The sequence below is a fragment of the Chiloscyllium punctatum genome, chromosome 3, assembly GCF_047496795.1.
Source record: "Chiloscyllium punctatum isolate Juve2018m chromosome 3, sChiPun1.3, whole genome shotgun sequence".
Taxonomy (NCBI): domain Eukaryota; kingdom Metazoa; phylum Chordata; class Chondrichthyes; order Orectolobiformes; family Hemiscylliidae; genus Chiloscyllium; species Chiloscyllium punctatum.
This window is the reverse complement of record NC_092741.1, coordinates 127,338,657-127,366,584: the sequence shown is the minus strand read 5'-3', so window position 1 is coordinate 127,366,584 and position 27,928 is coordinate 127,338,657. Positions and strand designations below refer to the sequence as shown.

General features: G+C 40.3%; 1 protein-coding gene across 3 annotated transcripts in view; it reads left to right on the top strand.

Moving 5' to 3' along the window:
* LOC140464913 (CUB and sushi domain-containing protein 1-like) overlaps positions 1 to 27,928 on the top strand; it is a 2,358,623-nt gene that overhangs the window by 2,290,510 nt on the left and 40,185 nt on the right. For all 3 annotated transcript variants that reach the window (XM_072560545.1, XM_072560536.1, XM_072560527.1), the window contains 5 exons: positions 6,523 to 6,696; positions 18,532 to 18,705; positions 19,413 to 19,486; positions 19,576 to 19,687; positions 22,320 to 22,499. In XM_072560545.1, coding sequence (XP_072416646.1) covers positions 6,523 to 6,696; positions 18,532 to 18,705; positions 19,413 to 19,486; positions 19,576 to 19,687; positions 22,320 to 22,499 — 714 coding nt within the window. The remainder of the gene's footprint in view (positions 1 to 6,522; positions 6,697 to 18,531; positions 18,706 to 19,412; positions 19,487 to 19,575; positions 19,688 to 22,319; positions 22,500 to 27,928) is intronic.

Genomic DNA, 27,928 nt, shown 5'->3' with positions numbered 1-27,928 from the left:
CTTAAGGAGCTTAAGGAGAAATGGATAATTTCTTCCCCAATCATAGTCAATTATTTGGAAATTAGGTTACTGGTCTGAATGTGCTCTAAGTTAGAGGGATAAAATGAAAAGAGCAAAGAAAGGCAAACACCCAGTGAAGAAAATTAAGATTGTGAGAAACTGTATGAGAGGCTCACATAGAGAATATGGTATTTAAATAAGAATGATAAACTTCTAGAGGTTGATAGAATATTAACGAAACATAATCATAGAGATACTGAGATGACAATGTGGGAAAATGTGCACAGGACATCCAGAGAGAAAAGTTTGCTTTTACAGGAAAGTGGCAATACTCTTTCCTAAAATATGTTCTGGCAAAATAACAATGCGAGAGATTAGAGTTATATTGTTAAATGGGGCTTTTCCAGCATATTGAAGCTGAGTATGTTACCTCGGTTATCAGAATCATTATACCATACTGTAGGGATTCTATGATTTTCTATGATAACCTAAATTTAGTACCATATTGCACCTGTGTTGTAACTGTTCCAAACTCTTTGCAATGAATTTGAGAGGTATTCTAAGGAAAAAAACATAGTCAATAGATGAACAGTGTTCCCTTGACTGGTAGTAGTTCTCATTCAAGCATTATGTTCCAATCAAGCTAGGAATGATGAACTTACTCCTCACTTTATTCCTACTTCAGAGTTGACTACAACAGCTTGACTTTAAAGAGGGGTGATATTGCCAATTCAATAAATATGCACTTTACTCTGTATAAGTTGCTGTAAAAATTAAGCCAACCAGATTCATTACATTTGCAAGTTAACACTTAGTTTTATTTCTCGCGACTTCTCAGGCAAAGGTTCAGAAATTATCAGCAAAAGGAAACATATAATTATATCCAACTTCCTATTTATATAAACAACACACATACAACCACCACAATCTTACAAAAAAGTACAATAAAGCTCTGCAGAGTATCTGATCATTACACATGGCCAAGTTGCAAGTGCATTCAGTACATAGGCTTAATTGTTGATTGCCCAGAGTCTTATTTACAGCTGAAGGGCCACACACCACCAGCTGCTGCTACTGAAGTTTTCCACTCAAGCAGTCAGAGCTGGGCTGATTTTCTTGGTCTGTTGGTGACCGTGGCATTAGTTCTGAATTCCATCCCCCCATCACATTCCCTTGCTGGTTGTTTCTCTATTGGTTCAATTATAGAGTCAGAGAGTCATACAGCATAAAACAGGCTCTTCAGCACATCATGTCAACGCCAATCAATTAAAACCAAACTACATTAATCCCATTTACCTGCACTTGGCCCATAGCCTCCTGACATTTTCAGGATTCATCCAGATTTTTCTGAAATGTTGCAAGATACCTGCCTCCACCTCTCTCTTATGCAGCACCTTCCATCTATCTACCACCCTCTGCATTAATGTTTTTTTAGATCTCCTCTAAGCCACTTGCTCTTCACCTTAAACTGATGCCCTCTGGACTTAGACATATCTACTGTGGGAAAGAGATTCTACTCTGCCAATGCCCCTTCAAATTTTATATATCCCAATCAGATCCCCTCTCAGCCTCCTCTGCTTCAAGGAAAATAAATGCAGCCTATTCAGTCTCTTCATAACTAAGACTTTTCATCCTAGGGAACATCCTGTTGAATCTCGCCTGAACCCTCTTTAGTGCAATCACACCTTTTCAAAAGTATGACAACTAAAACTGCACTCTGTATTCCACCTGTGGCCTTACCAATGTTTTGTAAAATTGGAACAAGACTTTCTTGCTGCTGTATTCTATGCCCCAGCTACTAAAGGCAAGCATCCCATATGCTGATTTTACCAACCTGTCTATCTGTGTCAACAACTTAAAGTATCTATGGACTTATACACCAAGGTTCCGTTGTTCCTCAGTTGTCCCTAGGAACTTACTATTTCTTGTGTATATCCTTCTATTATTCAAGCTCCAACAATGCACCAACTTTCATTTATTGCGATTAAATTCCATCTGCCATTGCTCTGCCCGCTTTACGAGCTGATCAGTATCAGGCTGCAGTCTGATATCAGGCCCTCATTATCACCAACACCCCCATTTTTTGCGTCATTTGCACACATCCACTTGTTAATGTACATAATAAACAGTAAGGGTTCCAGTAACAATTCCTGTGATACATCACTGGTGACAGGCTTTCAATTACAAAAACAATCTTCCACCATTACTCTTTGCCCCTACTTGTAAGAAAATTTGGATCCTGTTTGCCCAGTTGCCTTGGATCCCATGGGGTCTTACCATTAGGACAAACTTTCAGTGTGGGACCTTGTGGAAGGCCTTTCTGAAGTCCGTGTAAACCACATCAACTGCACTGCCCACATTAATACATTTAGTCAAAGTTACAAAAAGCTCAACTAAATAAGTCAGACAGGATCTCCTACTAACAAATCCATACTGACTATTCCTACTCCATATTGCCTTTCAAAGTATTGATGAAGCCTGTCCTTCAGAATGTTTTCCAATAATTTCCTGACCTCTGATGTCAGAGTAACTGGTCTGTAGTTACCTAGCCTTTCCCTGCTACCCCTCTTGGAGAAAGGAACCACATTAGCTATCCTTCAGTTATCTGGCACTTCATCTGTGACTAGCAAGTCCCCAGGACCCCAACAATCTCCACTCTTGCCTCCCAGATAAGTCTGGGATCCATCTCATCAGGTACCCATGCTAAAACATCTAATACTTCTTCCTTATTAACCTTAATGTGTTCTAAAACCTCAATATCACAACTGAAATCCCTAGCTACAGTATCTTTGTCCTTTGTCAATGCAGATGGGAAATATTCATTTAAGATCTTAGCGATATCCACTGGCTCCATGCACAGGTTGCCCCTTTGATGGTTTGAGTTGGAAGCAGAGGCTGAGGGGTGACCTTATAGAGGTTTATCAAATCGTGAGAGATACAGATAAAATGAATAGCCAAGGTCTTTATACCACAGAGGAGAAGTCCAAAAGCAGAGACCAAAGATTTAATATAAGAAGGGAAAGACTTAAAAGTGACCTAAGGGGCAACTTTTTCACACAGAGGGTGGTACATATATGGAATGAACTGCTGTAGAAAGTGGTAGAGATGGGTACAATTATACCATTTAAAAGGTATTTGGACAGGTTCATGAGTGGGAAAGGGGATATGGGCCAAATGCAGGCAAGTGGGACTAGTTCAGTTTAAGAAAATCGGTCAGCATGGATGAGTTGGAATGAGGGATCTGTTTCCACGCCGTATGACTCTAAGTGCCACAAGATGTGGCAGGACAATTGAAAAAAAGGATGAAGTGGTGGTTTCATTAGCTCATAAGCTGGCAGTTGAGTACTGAAGGGCTTTAATGCGCTGTTCCTGACATATGCTTCCTTCTTTCTCTTTATCAAATTTATGATATCCTTTGACATCCAGGGTTCCCTGGACTTAGAGTTATAGAGTCATAGAGATGTACAGCATGGAAACAGACCCTTCGGTCCAACCCGTCCATGCCGACCAGATATCCCAACCCAATCTAGTCCAATCTGCCAGCACCCGGCCCATATCCCTCCAAACCCTTCCTATTCATATACCCATCCAAATGCCTCTTAAATGTTGCAATTGTGCCAGCCTCCACCACATCCACTGGCAGCTCATTCCATACACGTACCACCCTCTGCATGAAAAAGTTGCCCCTTAGGTCTCTTTTATATCTTTCCCCTCTCACCCTAAACCTATGTCCTCTAGTTCTGGACTGCCTGACCCCAGGGAAAAGACTTTGCCTATTTACCCTATCCATGCCCCTCATAATTTTGTAAACCCCCAGCCTCCGACGCTCCAGGGAAAACAGCCCCAATCTGTTCAGCCTCTCTCTGTAGCTCAGATCCTCCAACCCTGGCAACATCCTTGTAAATCTTTTCTGACTCCTTTAAAGTTTCACAACATCTTTCCAATAGGAAGGAGACCAGAATTGCACGCAATATTCCAACAGTGGCCTAACCAATGTCCTGTACAACTGCAACATGACCTCCCAAATCCTGTGCTCAATACTCTGACCAATAAAGGAAACCATACCAAACACCTTCTTCACTATTCTATCTATCTGTGACTCCATTTTCAAGGAGCTATGAACCTGCACTCCAAGGTCTCTTTGTTCAGCAACATTCCCTAGGACCTTACCATTAAGTGTATAAGTCCTGCTAAGATTTGCTTTCCCAAGATGCAGCACCTCACATTTATCTGAATTAAACTCCATCTGCCACTTCTCAACCATTGGCCCATCTGGTCAAGATCCTGTTGTAATCTGAGGTAACCCTCTTCGCTGTCCACTACACCTCCAATTTTGGTGTCATCTGCAAACTTACTAACTGTACCTCTTATGCTCGCATCCAAATCATTTATGTAAAAGACAAAAAGTAGAGGACCCAGCACCGATCCTTGTGGCACTCCACTGGTCACAGGCCTCCAGTCTGAAAAACAACCCTCCACCACCACCCTCTGTCTTCTACCTTTGAGTCAGTTCTGTATCCAAATGGCTAATTCTCCCTGTATTCCATGAGATCTAACCTTGTTCATCAGTCTCCCATGGGGAACCTTGTCGAACGCCTTACTGAAGTCCATATAGATCACATCTACTGCTCTGCCCTCATCAATCGTCTTTGTTACTTCATCAAAAAACTCCATCAAGTTTGTGAGACATGATTTCCCACCCACAAAACCATGTTGACTATCCCAAATCAGTCCTTGCCTTTCCAAATACATGTACATCCTGTCCCTCAGGATTCCCTCTAACAACTTGATCACCACCAAGATGAGGCTCGCTGGTCTATAGTTCCCTGGCTTGTCTTTACCGCCCTTCTTAAACAGTGGCACCATGTTTGCCAAACTCCAGTCTTCCGGCACCTCACCTGTGACTATTGATGATACAAATATCTCAGCAAGAGGCCCAGCAATCACTTCTCTAGCTTCCCACAGAGTTCTCGGGGATTTATCCACCTTTAACTGTTTCAAGACATTCAGCACTTCCTCCTCTGTAATCTGGACATTTTGCAAGATGTCACCATCTATTTCCCTACCGTCTATATCTTCCATATCCTTTTCCACAGTAAATACTGATGCAAAATATTAATTTAGTATCTCTTCCATTTTCTGTGACTCCACACAAAGGCCGCCTTGCTGGTCTTTGAGGGGCCCTATTCTCTCCCTAGTTACCCTTTTGTCCTTAATATATTTGGAAAACCCCTTTGGATTCTTCTTAATTCTATTTGCCGAAGCTATCTCATGTCCGCGTTTTGCCCTCCTGATTTCCTCTTAAGTGTACTCCTACTTTCTTTATACTCTTCTAAGGATTCACTCGATCTATCCTGTCTGTACCTGACATATGCTTCCTTCTTTGTCTTAACCAAACCCTCAATTTCTTTAGTCATCCAGCATTCCCTATAGTTACCAGCCTTCCCTTTCACACTGACAGAAATATACTTTCTCTGGATTCTTGTTATCTCATTTCTGAAGGTGTCCCTTTACCTGTGAACATCTGCCTCCAATCAGCTTCTGAAAGTTCTTGCCTAATGCCCTAGTCCTTCATTCTGAGAGTAACACTGGCTCTGAAGACTCACTATGGTTAAAAACACTCCCAATTAGCTGCACGTAGCTACTCCCAATAAATATTTGCCAGGTCCTGTCAAATTCCATTGAAATTTGCCTTCCCCAATTTAGACACCTGAATTCTGCACTATCTTTATCCCTTTCGATTATGACTTTGAAACTTGCAGAGTTATGGTCACGATCCCTAAAATTTTCACACACTGGAACTTCAACCACTTGACCACCTTCAATCCCAAGGATTAGGTCTAGAACTGCCCCAACTATCTACATACTGGCACTAAAAGTATTCCTGGATGCACTTTAAAAATTCCAATCCATCTAATCCTTTCACATGAAGGCGATCCCACTTAATATCAGCAAAATTGAAGTCCTGTCCTTTATTCAATCATATCTCAGTGATTGCAGCAATATCATATTACCATGTGCTGATCAAAGCTCTAAGTTCATCTTCTATACCATTTGGGCCACATCACCTCACTCTCAGAGCTCCATAGACTCTGTGCCTCCAAAAAGCAACTTGTGTCCTTCACAAATGCTGCACTTTAGCTATTGTAGGCCAGTGTGCTTTACTTCAAAAATGTTTCATAGGCAAAATTTAAAGATATAAACGTACATCCAGTTAATGACATTATAAATGCATATTTTTAAGCAACTTATCCTGATAACAAAAAGAAACAAATTTCAAGGTTATCAATTCTTCTTATTATTTAATAATAGTGCAATTTAAATATTAATAGTAAATATGAAATAGAAACCATTTGCTGCACTAAAATACTTCACTGGAAAAATTTTGCATAAAGATTGCTTGTTAACTACCTTCCATGTGCACAAATGCTAACTTTATATGGGGGCAAATAATATCCTTGTCAATCATTTGTGACTATAAAGTGCCTGAATTTGTTCCTTTTTTCCCCTTTTCCACTGAAGCTATCACGTGTGCACAGCCGCCCCTAGTGCTTCATGGAAGAGTGCAGGGATCAGATTTCAGATGGGGTTCCAGCATCAGCTATACTTGTTTGGAAGGGTATCAGCTTTCCTTGTCTGCTATTCTGACCTGTGAAGGAAATGGTGTTTGGAGAGGAGAAGTCCCTCAGTGTTTGCGTAAGTTTTCATCACCTTTCTTGAATAATTTCAACTCCGGAAAGCAGGTAGCCATTTTCTTCTTTCAAAATGAGGTTGGTTAACGGTCTGTATAGTATACCTTTGGTTTTCATTGTCTTCCAGTTAAGTTTGCATTTGATGATGAATAAAATGTTCCTCTCCACAGCCTTAGTAATTAGCTTTTTGCTTTTCACTTTCCAGTTATTGAGAGTTAACCTCAAATCCAACCTTTACTTCCTTTAGTGGTTGAAATGTTTTTAGTTCTCAAAATCAATAACAAGTGTTGTGGGCTTAATAATTACTTAGATTATGTACAGTGTGAAAACAGGCACTTTGGCCCAACAAATCCACACTGACCTGCTCAACCCACGCCCCTACATTTACCCCTTCATCTAACACTATTAGCATGGCCAATCCACCTAACCTGCGCATTTTTGGATTGTGGGAGGAAACCGGAGCACCCGGAGGAAACCCACGCAGTCACAGGGAGAATGTGCAAACTCCACACAGAGTCGCCTGAGGTGGGAATTGAACCCGGGTCTCTGGTGCTGTGAGGCAGCAGTGCTCACCACTGTGCCACCGTGCCACCCATAACCTTCAGTCTGGGATTCTTTGTCTAATGCCAAGCATCAAGTAAGTAAAGCTAAATTATTTGCAAGTGATTGTGAGTTGAGAAGGGTTAGCAATTATGAATTTTCCCTCACCTGCACTCTGGAGAAAGATTTACCTCATGATTCAGCTATAGTCTGGAATTACAAAGAATCATGAGTGCACCGTCTTAAGACTTTATGATGTGCCAATGCCTTCATTGGATTATATCGCAATGCATGTGTCTTTTAAATTTGTTATAAATATTTGCACTCAGAAATCATGAAAAACCACATTTGAATAGCTTGTCTTACCTTATTTTTAAAAATGACATTTTGTTAAATACAGAATGTCATTTTAGGTTGAATTTATGTGTTAATCCCTCGAGCAAAACTGCATCAGACATAAATTAATGGAAGAGCTTTACAGTTCAGAAAGTATGGCTTGCATCATTCTAGTGGATGTACCTACTAGAGAAGGTGCAAAACTTGACCTACTCTTGGGAAATAAGGCAGGGTGGTAATCATCAATAGTTACTACTTTGAATTTTAAGCTAACAAACTTCCAAACTGTTGATCCACACAATTGTAAACTGTATTGCAAATTTTGCTCGTTGATTTATTTCTCTCTTTTAAAGGAATCTATAGTGCCATCTTGTATTATTTGTAGATATGTTTATAGGAAAGCAACCTTGTATTTTACAATAGTTTTTAAAAGACCCTGTTGGTATGCAGCAGGAAGACACTCAGATAATCAAATACAAACTCTCAGTGTCCAGTGTTATGTGACTGGAATTATTTTGTTTCCCTGGGAGTTATTGAAATAGTAATATCCTGTTTCGGCAATTAGATAGGATCTTATCCCATTTGTGAAAATATAATTTGCAATTTGTACAACGTGGACATAACAAGGATGCAAATAATGACAATATGTAATGCTGTTTGCTGAAATATAATTCACCTACTGTAGTTTCAAAGGCATCAATTGGCTCCATTGAAGTGGCCATTTCCCTTTATGATTGCAGGTAGCATGTCTCAATGGCATTATTTAAAAGTAAGGATGTTATCATTCAGACATTCAGGGCACTGGAAAGGCCATGGGTGGAATCTTCCCAGGCCCTGAACTGAGTGACCAATGCATACCACTGAGTCAGTGATAAGGCACAGCATTACAGCTGTGCTGAGGGAGGATATTCCTGGAAATACATTCAGGGAAGTTATTTGGATGGAACTGAGAAATAAGAAAGGAATGATCACCTTATTGGGATTGTATTATAGATCCCCCAATAGTCAGAGGGAAATTGAGAAACAAACTTGGAAGGAGATCACAGCTATCTGTAAGAATAATAGGGTAGTTATGGTCGGGGATTTTAACTTTCCAAACATCGACTGGGACTGCCATAGTGTTCAAGGTTTAGATGGAGAGGAATTTCTTAAGTGTGTACGAGACAATTTTCTGATTCAGTATGTGGATGTACCTACTAGACAAGGTGCAAAACTTGACCTACTCTTGGGAAATAAGGCAGGGCAGGTGACTGAGGTATCAGTGGGGGAGCACATTGGGGTCAGCGACCATAGCTCTATTCGTTGTAAAATTGTGAGGGAAAAGGATACACCAGATCTAAAAGTTGAAGTCCTAAATTGGAGAAAGACCAATTTTGACAGTATTAGGCAAGAACTTTCGAAAGCTGATTGGAAGCAGATGTTTGCAGATAAAGGGATGGCTGGAAAATGGGAAGCCTTCAGAAATGAGATAACAAGAATCCAGAGAAAGTATATTCCTGTCAGGGTGAAAGGGAATGCTGGTCGGTATAGGGAATGTTGGATGACTAAAGAAATTGAGGGTTTGGTTAAGGAAAAGAAAGAAGCATATGTCAGGTATAGACAGAATAGATCGAGTGAATCCTTCGAAGAGAATAAAGGAAGTAAGAGTATACTTAAGAGGGAAATCAGGAGGGCAAAACGGGGACATGAGATAATTTTGGCAAATAGAGTTAAGGAGAATCCAAAGAGTTTTTACAATATATTAAGGACAAAAGGGTAACTAGGGAGAGAATAGGGCCCCTCAAAGATCAGCAAGGCAGCCTTTGTGTGTAGCCACAGAAAATGGGGGAGATACTAAATGAATATTTTGCATCAGTATTTACTGTGGAAAATTCTATGGAAGATATAGACTGTAGGGAAATAGATGGTGACATCTTGCAAAATGTCCAGATTACAGAGGAGGAAGTGCTGGATGTCTTGAAATGGTTAAAGGTGGATAAATCCCCAGGACCTGATCAGGTGTACCCGAGAACTCTGTGGGAAGCTAGAGAAGTGATTGCAGGGCCTCTTGCTGAGATACTTGTATCATCGATATTCACAGGTGAGGTGCTGGAAGACTGGAGGTTGGCAAACATGGTGCCACTGTTTAAGAAGGGTGGTAAAGACAAGCCAGGGAACTATAGACTGATGAGCCTCATCTTGGTGGTGATCAAGTTGTTAGAGGGAATTCTGAGGGACAGGATGTACATGTATTTGGAAAGGCAAGGACTGATTTGGGATAGTCAACATGGCTTTGTGTGTGGGAAATCATGTCTCACAAACATGATTGAGGTTTTTGAAGAAGTAACAAAGGAGATTGATGAGGGCAGAGCAGTAGATGTGATGAATATGGACTTCAGTAAGGCGTTCGACAAGGTTCCCCATGGGAGACTGATTAACAAGGTTAGATCTCATGGAATACAGGGAGAATTAGCCATTTGGATACAGAACTGGCTCAAAGGGAGAAGACAGAGGGTGGTGGTGGAGGGTTGTTTTTCAGACTGGATGCCTGTGACCAGTGGAGTGCCACAAGGATCGGTGCTGGGCCCTCTACTTTTTGTCATTTACATAAATGATTTGGATGCGAGCATAAGAGGTACAGTTAGTAAGTTTGCCGATGACACCAAAATTGGAGGTGTAGTGGACAGCGAAGAGGGTTACCTCAGATTACAACAGGATCTTGACCAGATGGGTCAATGGGCTGAGAAGTGGCAGATGGAGTTTAATTCAGATAAATGTGAGGTGCTGCATTTTGGGAAAGCAAACCTTCGCAGGACTTATACACTTAATGGTAAGATCCTAGGGAGTGTTGCTGAACAAAGAGACCTTGGAGTGCAAGTTCATAGCTCCTTGAAAGTGGAGTTATAGGTGGATAGGATAGTGAAGAAGGTGTTTGGTATGCTTTCCTTTATTGGTCAGAGTATTGAGCACAGGATTTGGGAGGTCATGTTGCAGTTGTACAGGACATTGGTTAGGCCACTGTTGGAATATTGTGTGCAATTCTGGTCTCCTTCCTATTGGAAAGATGTTATGAAACTTGAAAGGAGTCAGAAAAGATTTACAAGGATGTTGCCAGGGTTGGAGGATCTGAGCTGCAGGGAGAGGCTGAACAGGCTGGGGCTTTTTTCCCTGGAGCGTAGGAGGCTGAGGGGTGACCTTATAGAGGTTTCCAAAATTATGAGGGTCATGGATAGGATAAATCGACAAAGTCTCTTCCCTGGGGTCGGGGAGTCCAGAACTAGAGGACATAGGTTTGGGGTGAGAGGGGAAAGATATAAAAGAGACCTAAGGGGCAACTTTTTCACGCAGAGGGTGGTACGTGTATGGAATGAGCTGCCAGAGGACGTGGTGGAGGCTGGTACAATTGCAACATTTAAGAGGCATTTGGATGGGTATATGAATAGGAAGGGTTTGGAGGGATATGGGCCGGGTGTTGACAGGTGGGTCTAGATTGGATTGGGATATCTGGTCGGCATGGACAGGTTGGACCAAAGGGTCTGCTTCCATGCTGTACATCTCTATGACTCTAAATGCGGTGAGATTGAAAAAAATGAGATTCTCAACATCAAGCTAAAATCAGATTTCCCACTCAAGGTTTTAGCAGCAACATGAGAATCTGATTAGTAAACAGCAAGATGCCTATTTGCATGCATCAACATCAGCTATTACCTATTGCCATTTTCCCAGATATTGGAAAGGAATTAGACGGAACCAATTCCAAACATGAATGTCTGAACAAGTACCTGCTGACTGTATCTCACTGCTGTCTTCTCCAAGCTTGTGTCATGTACAGCATTGCAAACGTCTCAGGGCACAGTACATGGGCAATAATTAGCTGCATCCATCATCCAGAGAGACTGGCATCAGACATACACCAGTCCCGCTACATCTTTATCTCTGATTCGCTAAAATACATTGATTACTTCAAAACTGCATTTTGGAGTGCCCCAAGAAGTAGTATTAGTGTCACAAAGATGCAAGGCAATAACTGTCTCCAATAAGAGATAATTTAACTGTGGGCACTTGGCACTCAATGGAATTGCCATCACTAAATCCCCTCTGTCAATATCCTGGGGATTATCATTTAATAGAAACTCAACTGGACTCCATATAGACACAGTGGCAGCAAGAGCAGGTCAAGGGTTAGGAATACTGGAACGACTGTCTCAACTCTTGACTTCTCAAAGCCATCCATAAGGCACAAGTGAAGGGTGTGATAGAATGCTCCCCACTTTCCAACATGTGTGCAGCTCTAACAACAATCAAGAATTTCAATGCCATCTAAGACAAAGCAGCCTGCTTGATTGACACCACATCCATAAGCATCCTTTCTCTACCTCTGATTCTCAGTAGCAGAGATCCTCAGACAGCGTCTTCCAAATCCACAACCATTTCCATCTCAACAGACAAGGGCAGCAAATAAATGGGGACACCAAAACCCGCAAGTTCCCCTGCAAGCCACTCACCATCCTTACTTGGAAATATATTGCTGTTGCTGGGTCACAATCCTGGAATTTCTTCCCATGGCATCATAGGTCTACCCACAGCACATCAGCTGCAACCATTCAAAAAGCAACTCACTACCATCTTCTCAAGGGCAACTAGGGATAGACAATAAATGTTGGCCCAGCCAGCAACACCCACATTTCATGAGATAAAAATAAAACTAAGCAAAAAAAAACCTTTCACTGTAATGCTGCAGTGCTGCTGCCAGACCACTTTGTGCACAGGGACTGGCACTCAACTCATGCAATCACTTTGCACCTTCTTAGCAACTTACTGCATTCCTGCTTTGTCTTTATGTGTATTGTTGCCTGGGGTTTGGAACTTACATCCTCACAGCACATCTACCTTGACCTACCATTTAATGTTGACACATATTCAGGCAGCCTGTCATGGCGTGGGGCTATATGGCACTGTGCTACCTCATTGTACAACTGACAACATGTGCTGGCAGCCTACACAGCAAACACATTGCATCTCCTTCAAACAATTCGCCATAACTCAAGTCTAATGGGACAAGTGCTCTGTCAATCATAGAGGCTGTCTTCATTCAGGGAATCCTGCCACAGTCAACCAAGTGTATCATTCACTGTTAGTTCAGGGACTTGATTATGGTCAGTCAGCTTCTTAGGGTGGTCATGGTCATCTGTCTGCTTACTGAAATGTAAACCGGAAAAACAGGGGCCACTGTTGTGGTAGCAACCTGCAGAAGGCAACTTTGTGGATTTCAGCTAGCAAGCTGGGATGCAGAAGGGGCAACAATTGTAAAGGAGGGCAACTCAACATACAAAGTGGGTGACAATAGGGCATTAAAGGATATGGGTTACTGCAGTGGGAGTTGGACATTTACCATTGAAAGTCAGTACCATCTTATCTTCAATGGGTTGAGAAGGCAATGTAGTGAACACAATGTTTGACATGACTAAATTTTAGTACCAGAGAACAAAAGGAATGTTGGGAGTTGGGTACGAACATGTGGAACCTCAGAACTGATGGAGTTAACAGGGAATGCAAGGTGAAAAGAAAACACTAAGGTGTGGAGGGGATACCTCAAGAAATAGGTTGATTGACCTCTTCTGAGAAGTACAAACAGTGCTGCCTTCCATCCTCATCTGAATTGTAAATACACAGTGAAAATGGCTGCCACCGCACCTGCAGTGGGTGGAATAAGTGTTTGTTTTCTGTCTGTGTAGGTTAGCTTCACTTCTGAACATTGTGAAGCCCAGCAAGTAGCAACTGCATCATTACAAAGCATTGGTTTAACAGGTCTGTAATCATAATTCCACATCAAAATTCACAGATGCAATGACCAACTATGCTGATTACAAATCCTGGTCACAAGCAATCTTGACTACCTCATTTTTTATTACAACTAGATTGTTGTAATTTCTGTTAAGCAGAAGTAATCATAAGCAACCTTTTAATTGTTGCCTGCAGGCCACAATTCACAAAGACAATTCAAGTTCACATAGCTGCACTAAAGCATGGAGCTAAACCATAAGATCTTATGCTATGTTGCTTTTCTTGGATGATGGTGGGGGCTAGGATTCGGAGGAATGTTTCAGTAATTCTACTGTACTTGGAATCTCCTGAAGAAGTATTTGCGCAACATGATTTGTGCTTCAGAATAAGGTCCACTCTGTAAAAGATGTAAATACAGGCATTCAATGGCCCTCCTTAAGTCATTGAAGCGAAAGCAGTCCATTCAGCCCATCGACTCTGCTCTGCCATTCAATGAGATCAAGGCTGATCTATTATCCCCAACTCCATTTTCCTGCTTTTTCACTATAAACCTTGATTCCTTTCCTGATTAAAACTCTATCTTTCTCAGCTTTGAATGTATTTAACAACCACAGCTTGACAGCCCTCGATAGTAAAGAATTCCACAGATTCACTGCCTTCAGCAGAAACATAAATTCCTCCTAACCTCTGCTTTAGATGTGCGATACCATATTCTGAGATTATGTCCTTTGGTCCCAATCTCTCCTACAAGGGGAAACAATCTTTCTGTGTGTCTCCTGTCAAGCTCTCTAAGAATCTTGCATGTTGCAATAAGGTCACCTCTCATTTTTCTAAAATCCAATTAGTACAAGCCTAACCTACTCTACGTCTCACCCTCGACAGTTCCTCCACGTCTGATATCAGCTTCGTGAATATTTTCTAGACTGCTTCCAATGCCAGTACATCTTTCCATAGATAAGAGGCCCAAAACTGTTCACAGTATTCCAGCTGTGGTCAGACTAGTGCCTTGTATATTTTTCAAATATCTTCCCTATTTTTACACTTTATTTCCTTTGAAAGTCATCTGTGACCATGTGTACCACATCTGAGAAGTCGGTGTCAAATTCTTTAGAAGTTGGCATGATGCCTGTATGCTTGTGTCCGCTTCATTTCAGGGGCAGATACAGGGATGGCTAATTGGAAACAAGTTCTAATTTATACAAACATGTCTGAAGACTCTTTATACCACCCCCTGACTGAGGCCAAGTGTAGATGCAATGCAGGCCAGTCTTCGATCGGGACCCTTGTGGAGCAGAAAATAAGCTTCCAGAAAATGAATCAATCTGGGCTGGAGCCTTGCAGTACACTGCAGACTAAATGTGCTGCATAATCCTTACATGCTGTGCTGTGCACAGCTCAAGAGGCAATGATCGGATGTGTTAGAAGCTGGAGAGCAGGGAAAGTGGGAGCAGTCTTGTAAGCAGGAAGATGAGGCTATTTACAGTAGGAGCGTCTCCTTCAGCATGATTGAGCAGTGCAACAATGGACAGAAATGATTGTCAATCAGTTGAGTGATGATGTAAAGTGGAAATATGTTTATGAATCTGAACTTCTATTTCTGATGAAGTGTCAACTGTGTTACCTATATACTTGCAGAAACTTTTCATTTTCATCTCTTTCCCATTACGTGTACTGTAAAGGGCTATTCCTGGCTGGCACCATTTGACCTGTTGTCCAGCTTGCCTAAATCTCGAAGGTCCCAGCCACAGTAAATACACCCTCCACTGGTGAATACTCAATAGCACCATAGAGGTATGGTGCATACCTAATGAGGTGAGCAGCAAAGAATAGCATGAGATAATTTGCTCAAGCTCACAAAAGGAAACTCATGAAAATTGGCACTTAACTGAGATATATTAAAAAATACTGTGTGCCATTTTACTCACCCTGGATAGGAGGTAAATATAACAGCAGCATTTCAGAGGAGGTTTACTAGATTGATACCTGGAATAAGCAGGTTGTCCTCTGAGGAAGAGTCGGACAGAGTAGGCTTTAGAAGAGTTAGGTGCCAGTTGTCTGAAGTGCATAAGATGCTGACTGTTCTTAATAAGGTTGGTATGGAGAAGACGTTTCCTCTTGGGGGTGAGACCAGAACTAGGTGTCAATGTTTAAAAATTAGGGGTTCCCCTTTGAGGGCAGAGATGAGTTTTTTTTCTCTCTCTGAAGATTGTGTGATTTTGGAACTCTGCCTCTGCCTCCAAAAGTGGTGAAGGTTGAACATTGAACATTTTTAAAAGAGGAAGGTAGATTCTTGTTTGGCCAGGGAATCAAGGGTCATCATTTCCATATAAGGAGTTTCTGTGGACAGGAATATGAAATGCGAAACACAAACAAATCAACCCTTATTGGCAGAGCAGGCTCAAGGGATGAATAGTATATGACTGCTCCTAATTGGAGACTTCAGGTGAAATGTGCAACTGAAACTTAGGTGATGTACTTCCTGGTGATTTCAAGGATTGCAAATCAATCAATCTTTTTGAGGTGTGTGATACATTCTGAGATTATAGGGAAATAACAAGATGTTTTGAATTTAAAGACACAAAATTGGGAATTATCATGAGATATGTTTCCTTATCTTATTTATTTGTCTTAATTATTTGTTGTTGGACCAACCAACAATTGTCAACACAAAGGACAGCACCCTGAGTTAAAACCCTGTGTATTCCCACAAATGGACTTTGTTCTTAGAGATTGAGATTTGCTCCCCACAGACAAAATCCTTACGGTCCATATAACAAGAAGTTATTCCAGTTCTGTTCTAAAGTTGACAACACAAAGTAACTGTCTAAGCTTCAATCCTTGCTACTGTCTGGAATTTTCCTTGGTCCTACCTCAGCAAGTTATTGTTAGTAACCTTTATCCTTTACTGCATGGATGTGTCCAATGAGAATGGTACACCTTTGTGCACAATCAACTTGGGACTAATCTGGTAACATCATCTGGCTCAAATCTTTTGCTTGATCCTATGATGATCTTCCAAGTTATTGCTTGAGTTTGTCCTTTTGAAGAACAAAGAAGACTATTGTCAACTATGTAATGTCTTTGCACAAATTGCAAATTTTTGTTTTTTTTAATACACAAAATGCAGAACTGTTATTGCAATTTCAAGTTCAGCTGAAGGACTGAATCTACATTTATCAAATCGACAAATATAATTGTGAGGGACACTGAGGCAGTGTCAAACATGAAATCAGTTCTGCCACTCTCTGTGTTGGCCTTGTGGACAAACCAAAGCCTAAATAATGAACTGGAAATATCACCTGGTTTTGCTATCTGTTCTTTTGGTGGTTTTGACTTGTGTTTTGCCACACTAAGACTGACAGGATCTCTGAATTCTTGCCCTATGTGACAGCATATATTGTCCCTGAAGGAGATTCATGTTCTAGATTTTTGATCAATATGAATACTTTTATGGTAAAAGAAATTAGATTAGATTACTTACAGTGTGGAAACAGGCCCTCCGGCCCAACAAGTCCGCACCGCCCCGCCGAAGCGTAACCCACCCATACCCCTACATCTACATCTACCCCTTGCCTAACACTACGGGCAATTTAGCATGGCCAATTCACCTGACCTGCACATCTTTGGAGTGTGGGAGGAAACCGGAGCACCCGGAGAAAACCCACGCAGACACGGGGAGAACGTGCAAACTCCACACAGTCAGTTGCCTGAGGCGGGAATTGAACCCGGGTCTCCGGCGCTGCGAGGCAGCAGTGCTAACCACCGTGCCGCCCACTCTGTGAAATGTGAAATGTGAAATGACACTTCACCTTCACAATCTGACATGTATGTCATGCTTAGTGTGTATAATTTTCACTTAATGGACTACTGGTTATACAGCATGAAGCTGTGCTATAAAATAATTAGATACAATTCTTAGAATTTGTGTTAGGAAGTTTGTGCTTCCAAAGTGGGATTTTAAATATTTTGCCAACGCTGACAACTTTAAGGGTAAAGGCCAAAAATTACCAAGTTTCTTATCAATGCTGTTCTGAGATGTATCACAGCAGCTAAAAGTGACTCTCCTCTATCAGTACCTGTTTCCCGATGGATAAGATTAAGAACGTTTGCATTTATCTAGCACACAATCATGAATTAATTGCAGTGTCTCTAATAAAGAGTGCAACAGCATCAATTTTTATTATCCAGCAATAACGTCTTGAATAACATCACCATCCTGTGGTACTTTTACTTTTTTTTGAGATTTACTGCTTGTGAAAAACAAAATCAATAATGTACTTGCTGCATCATTTTAACAATGTAGCCATACACAGAGAGAACTGAGTAGTTGGTAAAGCAATCAATGCAACTGCCACCAATTTTGATCACATATTCACCTCAATAGCAAAGTTTTCCACAATGTACTCACCTTCTTTGGAACTCCAATGTAGGGGGTACCGCACCTCAGCTGACAGTTAAGGAGCCTTCTGCCAAATTCATGCCAATATCAAGATCTCACCAGTCAATAGGTAAGGGTAGTTCAAGCACAGCTTTTCTCATCCACCTTAAATCAAAGCTGCGATCCAACTCTTTGTGTCTTTTACTTTTGCCATAGGCAAGATAGGGACCGTGCCGTCAAATCCTTTCTACAATCCTATCTTCTAGCACTCCATCAACTTTATAGCTGTGCATCCAGACATGGTCATCTGTTGTTTCATCTGAGAACATTGATTCTATGCAGCTGGGCTTGCTTAAAACAATCTAGCCTCAATACAAAAGGCCATTTTACAACTTTCCAATGGCTTCATTGGTATCTTCAAACAGCGAGAACTCTTGTTCACTCCCACTACTGTTGTGATCTCAACCTGGGATAATATTAAGGATCCAACAACTGGAAACAATTTTGCTCATTCAGGTATCATCAAATCAGTCATTGTCCCCTTCCTGAATGCTGTCCAGGAATGTATGTTGTGAAAGTATACATTTGTAGAGAACATGCAAGATTAGATTTAGCAATGATAAGTGAATGGCTGTATTCCAACTGTATCCCAGCAAAGATCAAGGCTTCAGTCGAGAAAATAAGAGAGAAACTGAATGTTGGGGGAAGGAATCTTTCCCATAAAGTCATGTGATAGCTTTTGAAAGCTGCAAAAGTTTATGAATACAGCGTTCTAAATACAAGCTTTCCACAATGTGTACATTAAATTTTCTTTGCCTGTAGCTGTTTTCTGTGGAGACCCAGGGACCCCAGTGGAGGGGCGAATTGAAGGAAGAAGTTTCACGTTCAAATCTGAAGTGTACTTCCGTTGCCGACCTCCATTTCTATTAGTTGGATCATCAAGAAGATTTTGTCAAGCGAATGGATTCTGGAGTGGCATTCAGCCATCTTGCATTGGTATGGTCACCCCATCCATTATTCTGGTTAATGTTCCTCAGTTTGCTGTGAGTTATAGAAATAGAAATGCAATCATAGTAGAGAGGTCATGCTTTTCTGACTTGTCAATTGAGATCGGCTTACAGGGAGAGTTAAAGGACCATGATGTTTAGTTTAACACTTCTCACTTTTCTGTAGTCATTTTCTTTTTCACATTTACTTCTTAATTTTTATGGCTGTATCTCCAATCACTTTCAAAAGTGGAAACTTTAGAGCTGGGAAAATCATTTCACTGATGCAGAGATTTGACAGCAAACACTTATTGTTAATATTAACAAGAAAGTAGTGAAAATATCTCATCGATAAAATGGGAATGTCACAGTCCAGTGACCAAACCTTTTAAGAGATCGGGCCTTGAAATTATGTTATGTGAATATGAAAATGTTAATATCCAATTTCATTGTCTGCTGATTAATAGCTGTTTTAATATTTTAAAATAAATAATCCACAAAGGAATTGATTATCAGTGTGTTGTGCATATATGCTAATATTACTTTGATGTAATTTCGAGACTTTAAAGTATTCAGCATCAGAAAACTGAAGTGAACATAAATATTTAAAACTGCTAATTTGTAACCTGTCTAAAACAAAACTCTTTGTAGCATAGCCAGAATTATGAATGTACTTTTGTTTTTTTTCTGTTTTAATGTTTCTGTTCCCTTCAAAAGATCCAACACACACTATATGTCCGGACCCAGGCACCCCTCATTTTGGAATGCAGAACAGTTCCCAAGGTTATGAGGTAAAAAATATCTACTGAATCAGATATTCTGCCAATCACCCCTTCCAATTGTTCCCTTTCTATATTGAGAACACTTATGTTTTTTACAGGTTGGGAGCACTGTATTTTTCAAGTGTCGAAAGGGCTACCATATTCAAGGCTCCACAACACGCTCCTGTCTTGCCAATTTGACTTGGAGTGGTGTGCATCCTGAATGCGTTCGTAAGTTTTCTAGGTTCAAAAAGCAATGCCTACAAACAGTTTATTTTTCTATACCTTTGTAGTGTTGCTCCATCTAATTCTTGTTTAAATCCTGTCCTTGTCCATATTTAGAAAGTTATATTTCAGTTAATTACATATATTTGTCACAAATGCCAGTGAGGTGTGATAAACTGTCTTCACCATATGAGATGTTGCTTTCTAACAAGCAAGTAGTTAGACTGTCAGCAGGTAATAGCTAAGGATGCAGCTGTACCTATTCTTTCCAGCTGCTAAGAAGATTTTTCATTCATTTTCAACTTGATATCTGTTGTAATCAGTCTTTATCATTGGAAACATAACCAATGATTAGAGGAAAGTTAGCAGCTGGTTCAGCATTGAAATGTTAACATGTAAGTGAATTGAAATTGTAAGCATACAAATTATAAGTGTTCTTTAATACCAACATGCCTGAGTATTTAAAAAAAACACTTATAGGAAGCAGCAGTAGATTAATTGAGAGTAATTTGCCAACTGGTGATTTGGTGCAGAGCTGAACACATATCAGTGTCATATGTTTGTGGAATGAACCATTAGTGATTTACAATCGAGGTAGAATGCTGCCACAAATCCTCTCCCTGGACTAAGTACAATGCTTACTTAGTTAACAGTGGTCAAGGATAAACCACTTGAAAGTCTTAATGAGGAGGTGTTGCTTATTTCATGACAGCAATAGGTGCAAGTTACATTGACCAGTTATGTGTAATGGCAAAGACTATCACCAGTCAGACATAACATAACATAACATAACATATCCACCAGGATTTCGAGCAGGATTCACTGGTTCTTCACTCAGTGCTGTGAGACATTATTAGATTCAGTGGAACCTGATGCAGTCTCCAGTAGTAACTCTTTCAGAACTATTGCCTTGTACAACAACCAGTAGCAAATAATAGAAATTCAGGCCAACCACAAAAGGTTTATGATCTGCAGGTGAACAAAGTCCCCAGTTCAGAGTGCAAAGTTGAAAATGGTTGCATAGTATGGTGTTGTTTTTGATGGAAAATATAACACATAATTGAATCATATTTTCCAAAAGTAATCTTTGCACCTATTAGGAATGGTAGAAAGAACATGCCTACATATCTAAGGCCAATTGTTGTGCAAGTAGACTTCAACCCAAGTCCAGCAGTTGTTATTATGGAATTGTTCCACACCAAGATTCTCACAACATTAAGATTTTCACAAAAAAGCCAAACTTTTGGGAGCACTCAGTACGTCTTGTAGCATCTGTGGAGTGAGAAACTGGATTAGCATTGCAAGTTGGTGACTTTCATCAAAAGATAGAGATGTTAGAGGTGAACAACCTTTGCAAGAACAGGGAAAGAAAGAGAAGGTCTGTCACAGTGTGGAGGATAGCAATGGTGAAATTACATGGTGCAAAGGTAGTGCGTCCTTCAAAGTTTTCCCTCACAGATGTCCTGATTTTGGAATTCAGCCAAGTCAAGAAATTGTATTTGATTCCAACCATGTATCTGTTTGCTTAGCTTTTAGTCACTCTGTCAAAGAGCTGTTGTTAGTCAAAATGAAGGAAGCACAAGAGATCCTGTGTATTCTGTAATATGCCTTGGACACAGTCAATGTGTGATAAGAAGGTGAAATCATACCTTTATTGCAACAACCTCCCAAACAGCACATTTAAGATCAAAGTAAACAGCTCCTTGCATATGAAGTGTCTGAGTTTATGTCTGTCTTTGGTAGGGAAAGCACTGCAGAACTGTTCTATACAATGCCTAATTCACAAGTGGTATCATCAGTCACTTGTGTATGCATTACTGGCTGAGGATATAAACACTGATTACCAGTAATCCCTTGTGAAAACATTGACTGCATTCAATATATCGTCTCCATTATGGAAAGACCTCAGTATCAAAAGAAGGTATCAGATAGTGCCAGGAACATCTTCCTGGCGCTATTTAGTGATACATGACCCCTAACTGTAATGGTCTGTAATTTAATTGGATTATGAGAATAGACATCAGATGATGAGCAAACAAATCTTTCTCTGTATTGGTTTTATTGCTCTGAAGTGTCACTCAGATGTACAAGTCACAAGCAGCTTATTCCAAAATAATAATTATAAACCATTGGCGTGAGTAACATAGTCACTGCAGTTTTTGTCCAATGGTTCTGTCCGAGTGGATTTATTTGACGAATTTTTGCTTTAGTAATGTCAGTGAGATTTATTACAATGTTAAAGGCACTTTGCATAGCAAGGTTCAAATTGCGTGACCAGTTGTGGCAACTGTCTCTCAGAGCTGAATGAATGTCTGTGTGTATTGATCATACTTGCCAGCCATAACTCCAGCAGAAATCCCAGAGAAAATATGTAAGTGATTTACATTGATTTTTACAAGGTCTCCACAGCTATTCTGCCAAAGTTATCTCAGGCAAGCAGGAAAACCCCAGAAGTTCTCTCCCTCAGTGCTGTGCATCTTATTGTTAAAATGTTCCCCACTGTTTGCTGAGTTTTAACCATATAATTTGTTCCAGAGAAACAACTGGCAAATGTTTGATCCGACACCTTAAATTATTTACTATACTGTGATTATTATTGCTTCATTGGCTAATTTCTCGTTCTTTACTTTCCTTCAAGCTCACAGCTGTCGACAGCCAGAAACACCTGCCTATGTGGACGTGAGAGCCATTGAACTGCCGATCATGGGTTATACCTTAATTTACACCTGCCAGCCAGGATTCTACCTCGCAGGAGGATCGGAACACCGGGCATGCAAGGGTGATGGGAAATGGTCAGGAAAGCCACCAGTCTGCCGAGGTAATTGAAGTGTGAATGGTAAAAGCGATTAATCAAATAAAACTCTATTCTGGACACTTTATTGGCAAGCATTTGAGGAAGTGTGCCCTTGAAATTGGAAGTTCTCAGGTTTGTCACGCTGTCAATGCTGAGTAAGTTCAATTTTTGACAGACAGGTCCTAGTAGACTGCAACTGCAATTGGCCCACTCTCCCTCATGTCAGACAAAAGAGAAATCAACTAGGATCACCATTCCACAGCCCCTGCAGGAAAGTAACATGAGTGAATTGTGGAGCAACTTTATGCTGTTATCACAAGCAGTTTCTCTTTGTGTCTGTTAACCGTAACTAAAGAAATAACCTGTCTCCTGTGTTACAAATTGGCATTAATTTAATGGAAGAATGCTTGGCAATGTAACCTTGATATCTGGCACCTTGTTGAGGTGAGCTGAGGAAATCTTACTCTCTTGTGGCCAATCTATATCTGTCTTTGAAATGCTAAATGCAGTGTTTGAGATAAAGATGAGGGTTTTATTTGTAACTCTAACCTCTATATGCCTTATGGTTTGAATATCCTGCATTTAACAACATTTTGCTCAAATGAGGCATTTATTTGAATAAAATGAGGGCAAGAGCATTACTTACACTGACATTTCTTTCTGCTTCTGCACCATTACTTCTGATATCCTAACAGATTGGAGATTTCCTCTTCTTTTTTATAACGCATAGCCCTTCAGAGACACCATTCAAAAACTTAGCTTTAGTTTTCACATGTACTATGTCAACTCCCAGCTCTAGCTAATCAATACCTCTCTTGACTCGTGCACTTTTGTGGAATTATTAGACTACTTAAATATTGGAAAGACTGAAACCATTGTTTTAAATCCCCACTCCAAACTCCATTCCCTCCCTGCTGATTCCATGCCTCGCCTGACAAGTGTCTGAAGCTGAACTGGACCTTTTGCAATCTTGGTGTCATATTTGAACTTGTGATTAGATTCGATTAGATTAGATTCCCTACAGTATAGAAACAGGCTCTTCGGCCCAACAAGTCCACACCGACCCTCCAAAGAGTAACTCACCCAGACCCATTCCCCTACCCTATATTTACCCCTTGACTAATGCACCTAATACTATGGGTAACTTAGCATGGCCAGTTCACCTGACCTGCACATCTTTGGACATTGATGAGCTTCTGATGACATAATAACACCATTACTAAGACTGCTGAGTTCCACTACCATAAACAATACCTAACTTTGTACCGGTCCCTGCTGCTGAAAACCTCACCCATGCTTTGTTACTGCCAACCACAACTATTCCAAAACTCTTTTGGTTAGCCTTCCACTTTCTATGCTGTATTATTTTGGGACCATCTGAAATGCAGTTGTCCAAAGTCCTTTCTTTGCAATATTCTATCCATATTATTCCCCCTCTGTTTGCTGACTCCCAGTCGAGCAACGTCTTAATTTGAAAATTCTAGTCTCATAAGCATCTCCAATTATAATTACTCCACCATTGATAGTTGTATCTGCAATTGCTTCAGCCCTAAACTCTGGAATTCCATTCGTACACCACTCTACCTCTTTCCTCCATGCATATACGTCTTAAAAAGCTACCTTTTTATTCAAGCTTTTGGAAATCAGAACTAATATCTCATCGTGTAAACTGGTGTCATATTATCTTCTATATTATTCTTGGACTGTTCCACTACATTGAAGATGCAACATTAGTGTAAGTAGTTGTTGCTGGGTGACAGACATGAAGTTAACAATGGTGATAATCCAATCACAGTTCTAATATAACCACCAGTTTCACAGTTGGGAAGTAGCCTGCCAAAAGTAGGCAGGAGGTGGAGAGGGGTTTTTAAGCCCCACCCTCCCCTCTCCCTATTGGTGCTTATTACTGATTGGATGTTATATTCAATAGGGCCTGTAAATAGGTAAACAGCCCACATGCTTGAAACAGGCAAATGGTCTGTTTAAATATGAATGTTAACATTGTTCTCTACCTGTCAAATGTTCACTGAAAATCTTGGCTGCAGACATGTGCCGTTCACTCTCCACCCTTTTGAATCATGTGATGAGAGCCCTACTCCATGCTGCAATAGAGCTCACACAAAGAAAAACACTTAGAAATATTCAATTTTAATTCACTTGGGCCCAGGAAGAAGCAATAATTTAACCTCAAATGCCAGACATTTTGTGCATGTAATCCTTACCATGATCTCAGCATGGCCTGAATGAGCTAGCACAAGGAAGGAATCAAACCACTTGTGCTTTCTGATCTACAGCAGTGTGTAGTATCCTGCCCTCACCAAATCGAGCTGGATGGCTACATATTTAATGGGCAAATTTCTCCATCATCCCGATAAGAAATTGAGACAGATGTCACCTTCTTGAAAAAGAGCATCCTACAAACGATGATTGATTAGCCCCCAAAATTTCAGCATTGTGTTAAATCATCACATGATGAGACAAAAGAGAAAGTCTGTCAAATTATTATTGCCATTGTGAAAAACAATGTGTTATATGAGCTGCGGCATAGTTGCTGCTCAGAGTTGCTCGGTAGGGAGGGTGGCCAATTGGCTGATTAACACCAAGACAGCAGACACACTGGCTCTGTGGTGACCAGGGGTGGATGAGTGTGTGGTATGGAGACAGCAGGAGAAAAGTACAATGTGGTGGTGGGAAAGGATACAGACAATGACAGAGGGGTGAAGTTTTTGCAGCCTTGTAGGCCTGAAGTTTTGCTTTATTACCAGCTAACTTGAGTCACAAAGTGGGACTGTTTCATGTGCAGTGTGTTTGAGACATCAGTGATCATTTCCCCATTAGAAAGCCAGCCTAAGCGCTAGTCCATTTTGAAGTCAGACGAGGAAATCCTCAATGAAGACAGAAGACTAAGGCCTTACTATCTATTCTCCTTTGCACCTAACAGGTTCAAATCTTAAACAGCCCCTGAAATGCTTATGCTAGTACCATTTAACAAATAATTTGAGACATTTGCTGCTAATGTGGTGTATATGTGCTTCCAAACAATTATTCAATATGGTGTTGCACAACAATCCTGTGAGCAAATTTATTGGTCATGGAATATGAAGTGAGTTGAGTGATAGGAAACAGAGAGTAGTGATTGATGAATGTTTTTTAAACTGAAGGAATTTTGTTGAAGAGTTCCCCAGGGGTCAGTATCGAGAACTTTACTCTTCCTGCTTTATATTAAAAGACTACAATTTGATGATTGTGAGAAAGACAAGAGAGGGAGTAGTAACCTCAACCAGGTTAACCACAATTTTGTTGAAGACTGGAGAATGTTTGAAGGGCTGAATGGTCTACTTCCATTCCTAAGTTCGATGTTTCAATCAGCTTTTGTCATTTGTTTCTTTAGATTTCAAAATTTGTTGATTGTACAAAATTAGGAAGCATTGTGAACTTTAAGCATCATCGAATCTATAAGAGAAGGGTAATGTAGAATTTTGAAAGGGCATTTTGTGGAATGAACACACAAGGAGAAGATAAAATTCCATGCAGGGAAGTGTGAAGTGAGTCGTTTTGGTAGAAAAAAACAAGAGAGACAATCTATGGCAAAAGATGCAATTCTAAAGGTTTGCAAGAACAGAGGGATCTGGATGTAAATGTGCACTTGCCTTTTAAGCTAGCAATCCAGTTTGAGAGAACAATTAATACAGTATCTAACGTCCTGGGCTTAGTTGTTTAATGGCATGGAAAGCAAGAGCAATGAAGTTAATTTGAACTTGGGTAAAACACTGTTTCAGACTCAACTGGAGTATTGTACCTGGTTCTGTGTGTTCCACTTTAAGGATATGAAGGAATTAAAGAGAGTGGTTCCAATGAATAGGAATTCCAAATTCACTAATAGATTGGAGAGGTCAGGGCTGTTTTCTTTGAAGAAGAGAAGGAGAGGAGATTTAGGTCATTCGGCCATTAGAGATCAAGCTCATTAGGTTTCTGAACAGAATAGAGAGGACACAAACTTCTGAGAAGATTTGTAGCTCAGGTTGCGGATCTGGATGTAGGTTTGATCGCTGAGCTGGAGGGTTTGTTTTCAGACGTTTCATCACCATACTAAGTAACGTCATCAGTGAGCCGCTGGATGAAGTACTGGTGGTGTAGCTCACTGAAGGTGTTTCCTAATATGGTGATGAAATGTCTGAAAATGAACCTTCCAGCTCAGTGAGCAAACCTACATTCAGTTTACACTGGTGAAAAGCCTAAAATTGATTGTAGACTGATTTAAGGTATTTGGCAGAAGAATTGGCAATATGAAGGGCTCTTATATTGGTTAACAAAAATCTGAAGAAACTATTGACAGAAGCTGATTGAAACATAGGACTTTGGAACAGAAGTAGGCCATTCAACCCTTCAAACTTCCTCCACCCTTCAATAAAATTGTCGTTAAACTGGTAGTGGTTACAACTGCCCCTTCTTGTCTTTCTCACGTAACCTTTAAGTTAGTTTTGTGACAAAAATCTATCAAACTCAGTCTTAAGTAAATTCAACAACCCTGTCACTGTGCTGTTATGACATGAGAAGTAGTTTGGGTCTGGAATGCACTGCCTGTCTTTATGGTGGAGGAAGAATCAGTCAAAGCATTTGAAGGAAAATTAGATATCTATTTGAAAAGGAAGAATGCACGGGGACAAAGTAAGGGAACAGCACAAGGTGCATTACCTATTGGATTTCCTCTTTTAAAACTGCAACACTATTGAGGGGTGGGGGAGGTTAGTTGAACTGCTTTTGCCTGTTCTCCTCCGTGGCTTACAATCAGAAGTTACAAGAGCTAATCATCATTACTCCTCCAATGAAATCTCTGTTTAGTGAGCATTTGGGCTCTTTTCAATAAGTGTTCAACTAGAACATTACTTGGTGACCATGCCAGTGTCAGCCTGTCTTGCACTAATCCCAAGAATGGCTTATGTTCCAATACACTGAAGTCCATTGATGTCCTATACTGAGAAAGAAAGGAACAAACTAATGCGCCATTATGAAGATAAGAGTAGTAGTAGAGCCATGCACATACAAAAATTAATAAAATGAGGAAAGTTTAAAAGCACAAGACAGCTCATAAATAATGCTGATACCTATTAAAGTCAAAGGATCAGAAGACTCCCCCTGTACCTTCCCTCTAGGCAAAAAAAACAATCTAGGGAATGTCAAAGTTGGGTTCAAAATGAAAAGCAAACTATACTTGCATTTGTCAGACAGTTATTAAATTTTTGGAGGAATTCTCAGACCATTAAACACACTAACTGACAACTGTGACTGTCACAAATGAATATTTCCTTGTTTGAATTGGCACAGTAACATGATGAGATATTCTCTGCAATATTACCCAGGATATATACTTTATATCTCTGAATATGTGGTTTCAATCTTTTTAATCTAGGAGCCTTGAATTACATAAGAGATCAAGATTAGCAATATTTATC